The sequence below is a fragment of the Alligator sinensis genome, unplaced genomic scaffold, assembly GCF_000455745.1.
Source record: "Alligator sinensis unplaced genomic scaffold, ASM45574v1 scaffold161_1, whole genome shotgun sequence".
Taxonomy (NCBI): Eukaryota; Metazoa; Chordata; order Crocodylia; family Alligatoridae; genus Alligator; species Alligator sinensis.
In genome coordinates, this window is record NW_005841974.1 from 2,091,021 (window position 1) to 2,094,466 (window position 3,446).

At 55.3% G+C, this 3,446-nt stretch overlaps 2 protein-coding genes across 2 annotated transcripts in view; one reads left to right on the plus strand and one right to left on the minus strand.

Moving 5' to 3' along the window:
• Nucleotides 1-1,810: 1,810 nt before the first annotated feature.
• Nucleotides 1,811-3,060, minus strand: ARL4D (ADP ribosylation factor like GTPase 4D). Its single transcript, XM_006020933.3, has one exon. It carries the CDS (start codon nt 2,954-2,956, stop codon nt 2,354-2,356), a length of 603 nt encoding a protein of 200 aa, XP_006020995.1. The 5' UTR covers nt 2,957-3,060; the 3' UTR covers nt 1,811-2,353.
• A 10-nt stretch (nt 3,061-3,070) lies between these two features.
• Nucleotides 3,071-3,446, plus strand: part of LOC102379761 (atherin-like) — a 9,099-nt gene continuing 8,723 nt past the window's right edge. The window contains exon 1 of the mRNA XM_025200736.1: nt 3,071-3,270. Coding sequence (XP_025056521.1) covers nt 3,071-3,270 — 200 coding nt within the window. The remainder of the gene's footprint in view (nt 3,271-3,446) is intronic.

Consider the following 3,446-nt stretch of genomic DNA (forward strand, 5'->3'; position numbering starts at 1 on the left):
GATCCAAGGTAGTCTTGGCCTAACACTGCACTGTACTGGGGCGTGATGTTGTGTGTTCTCATCTGCTCAAAGCTCCATGAGCATCATTTCCCTCAGTTTATTCAGTTGTGGATATAGCACTTGCTGTTTCTTTCAGCAGTTGGTTCAATAAAAGATAATACAAAATAATTCTTGCTTCTTGCATATTTCCTGGACCATCACAGCTGTAATACTCCAACCCTATTACAGCAGTGTATATAATACAATACAGGATGTGGCTAGTTTGCAAGCTCATTCAAGTGTGCATTTGCCCACTCTGACCCCTATAGAAAGATTTACATTGATTTCAGTGAGAGGTGGGCCATAATGGGAATGTCAGGGTGCTTTGGGGAGCATGAAGCAACAGGAATTGCCAGACCAGACTGGAGTCTTCCAAGCCTGGTCTTAGAGAACCAGCAGCAACAAGAACTCTGACCGCAGGCATCTGTGGGACAATCTCTCCTCTAGGGGCATTGCATGCTGGCTAATGATTGGAGACAGTCTCCAGCCCTGAAGCAGAGAGGTTTCATCTCCCTTCCTAAACTCTTTATCATTAAGTTAGAACTCTGGAGCTTCCTGCTATCCAAATATGCAGTTCCTCTTCATATCCTAATAAATTCTTACACATACTGACATCCTGTGGCTATGAGTTCCATAGGCCACTTGGTTTAATAGTGTGTCCCCCCATTGCTTTTGTCATGAGACAGATCAAACAGATGCTCCCTATGCATCTCTTCTTGACTGTTCACTATTTTATATACTTGCATCTTATTCCTTTTTGTTTGCTTGTTTCCCTTTAAAACATCCCCGGTCTTTCCAGGCTCTCCTCATGTGGAAAGTGCTAGGAAAATCAGCTTGGATGCTATAGATCTCACTTCTTTGGTACAGCGTCAATGCTCAAATCTATTAGAGCCTCCCAGGTCAATCCCACTGAACTACCAGAAGGCAAATCAGCCAAGACACTGCTTGGGGGAAGTGGGGTCTCGTAACACAGACATCAAAAATCCTGAGTGCAGGCAACTCAGTATGTTGGATCTGACTGTAGACCAATTTTCTGTTTCTCCTCCAAGGGGGCACAAGACATTTGTATCACAGCAAGAGGCCCAGTTTCTGACAGTGATTTAATCTGCACCTATTACCCCCTTCTCAGCCTCACAGAAGCTACTCCAAGGCACAGATTCAGGGTGGAAGCTCAGGGTAGCTGTGGTTTGCAACCCTCCTTTTTAAACAAATAGGAGGACTACAGGAATACCACAATAACCAGATTAGTCCACTAGCCCGGATCCTGTCCCAACACCAACCATAAGCAGCTGCAAAGGGAAATGCATGAACCCTGCAGTAGCAGATGTAGAAGATTCCAGGAGATGGAGAAGGGTTAATAATACATTCAAAGGGTTGTATCATCAACCCTTACACAGAAATGGAAGTAGTGTTGTCCAAGCAACTAGTACTCCGCAGGTCTTAAAAGGGTGTTGAGGCGCTTTTTCAGTTTCTATTAAATTAGCATATCTGCTGGAGATGGGGTCAGGTTTGCTTAGGCTGCTTACTAATCCGAGCTCCCTCCCTTGGCACCAGATGACTATCACTTTGTACTTAAAAGCCTGCCTTCCTTGAAAGAAGGGAGGTGGCTGGCAGGCATTCAGAATTACCTCTCACATTAAAGAGCTGCCTTGTGCCTTGACCCAGCCAAATGGGTGTGCAACAGCAGAGCTGTCCTCTGCTGGCACTGCAATAATGAGAACTGCAAAAGCCTGAGGCATCAACACAGTGAAGAGACAGAGCCACTCCCAGCTCTTCAAGTTGCTGGTTTAATAACTTACATTTACTTTCTACCAAAAAAGGAAAAGCTGCACATATGACGTAAAAAAAGAGAAATGATACAAATAAGGTCTCCTCCCTGCCCCTCCTTGAGCAATGGCAGAATCGCAGGCCCAGCCACTCTCCAAAGCCAGCTGTAGTAAGAGATGCATTTCCCCACCTGGCACTGTAAGTCACCTAGCACCACCCCATGTCCTGCCTTGACACATGGTGTCGCTCTGGAGTGGGCTGTGCAGTGGTACTCCTGGCACGGTATGAGCCCAGTGGATCCCAGTCCCTGGCACACTCAAATTAACAGTCCAAAACCCTGACACGAGTTCGCCAGGGGTGGGGGCGGCTGGATCTTGCAGAGAACACTGCTGCCCCTGACAGGCCAGTGTGGGCTGCTGTACAAAGCCCTTGTGCACTTGTGGGGAGAAGGAGGGAGAAGAGGTGTCATCAGATGCAAGCCCCTGGTGCAAAGGGAGGGCTGCACCTCGCCAGGGCGCACCGTGGGCAGGGCAACGCCTGGCAGGGCTCACCGCTTCTTCTTGCTGTGCCGCAGCATCTTCTTCCTCTTGAGGATCATCTCGTAGAGCTTCTCCAGCCCCTGCTGCAGGCCCAGCCCGTCCACCGCGCTGCAGCCCTGGACATGGCGCAGGGTGGAAGAGCTCAGCTCATGCACGGCCAGCAGCTTCTCCACCTCACTGACTGCCAGCGCCTCGGCCCGGTCCTGCTTGTTGGCCAGGATGAGCACGGGGACGCCCTGGTTCTCGGAGGTGCGCGTGATCTTGTGCAGCTCCACCCGCGCCTCCTCCATGCGCTCGCCCTCCACCGAGTCCACCACGAAGACCAGCCCGTCTGTGCGGCGCGTGTAGGACTTCCAGAGGGGCCGCAGCTTCTCCTGGCCGCCCACGTCCCACACCTGGAAGGCGATGGCACGGGAGCCTGCCAGGGGCACGCGGATCTTCTCCGTGTTGAAGCCCTTGGTGGGCGCACTCTTGACGAACTCCTTGAACTTGAGGCGATAGAGCAGCGACGTCTTGCCTGCCGCGTCCAGCCCGATCACCACCACGTGCAGCGCCTGCAGCGGCGGCAGGAAAGGCGGCGCGGGCGCCATCTCCGCCAGCTGGTTGCCCATGGCGGCGTCACACCGGGGCGCTGCGGGCTGCGGCAGGGACAGGGCGAGATCAGTAGGCGGCGGCGGCCCGGGGCCAGGGGATGCTCCGCCGCCAGCGCCCCGCGCCCCCCTGCCATGAGGCCACACCACCTCCGGCCGCAGCTCGCGCTCCTGCGGGCGCCGGGCGGGCGGCGCCGGCCTAAACCTCCCAGCGCCGCTGACGCCATGCGGCGCGAGCCAATCAGCGCCAGCCTTGGGCGAAGCTGGCTCGGAGCCCGCCCCGCCCCGCCCCCGGCAGCCCGGGTCCCGCGGCCTGTGAGGCGGCGGCGGGCGAGGCGAGTGGCGCCTTCAGCCGCTCGGATCCGCTGTGGCCGGCGTGCCAGAAACGCGTTGTCCCGGGCACCCCCGGGGGGACCTCGTGACTCAGGCGGGCAGGAGAGCCGGCCTCAGCGCTTGGGTCGGTCTGCCGCAGGCAGGGGCCGGGGGGGATGCGCTGCCCCTTATTAGCCCC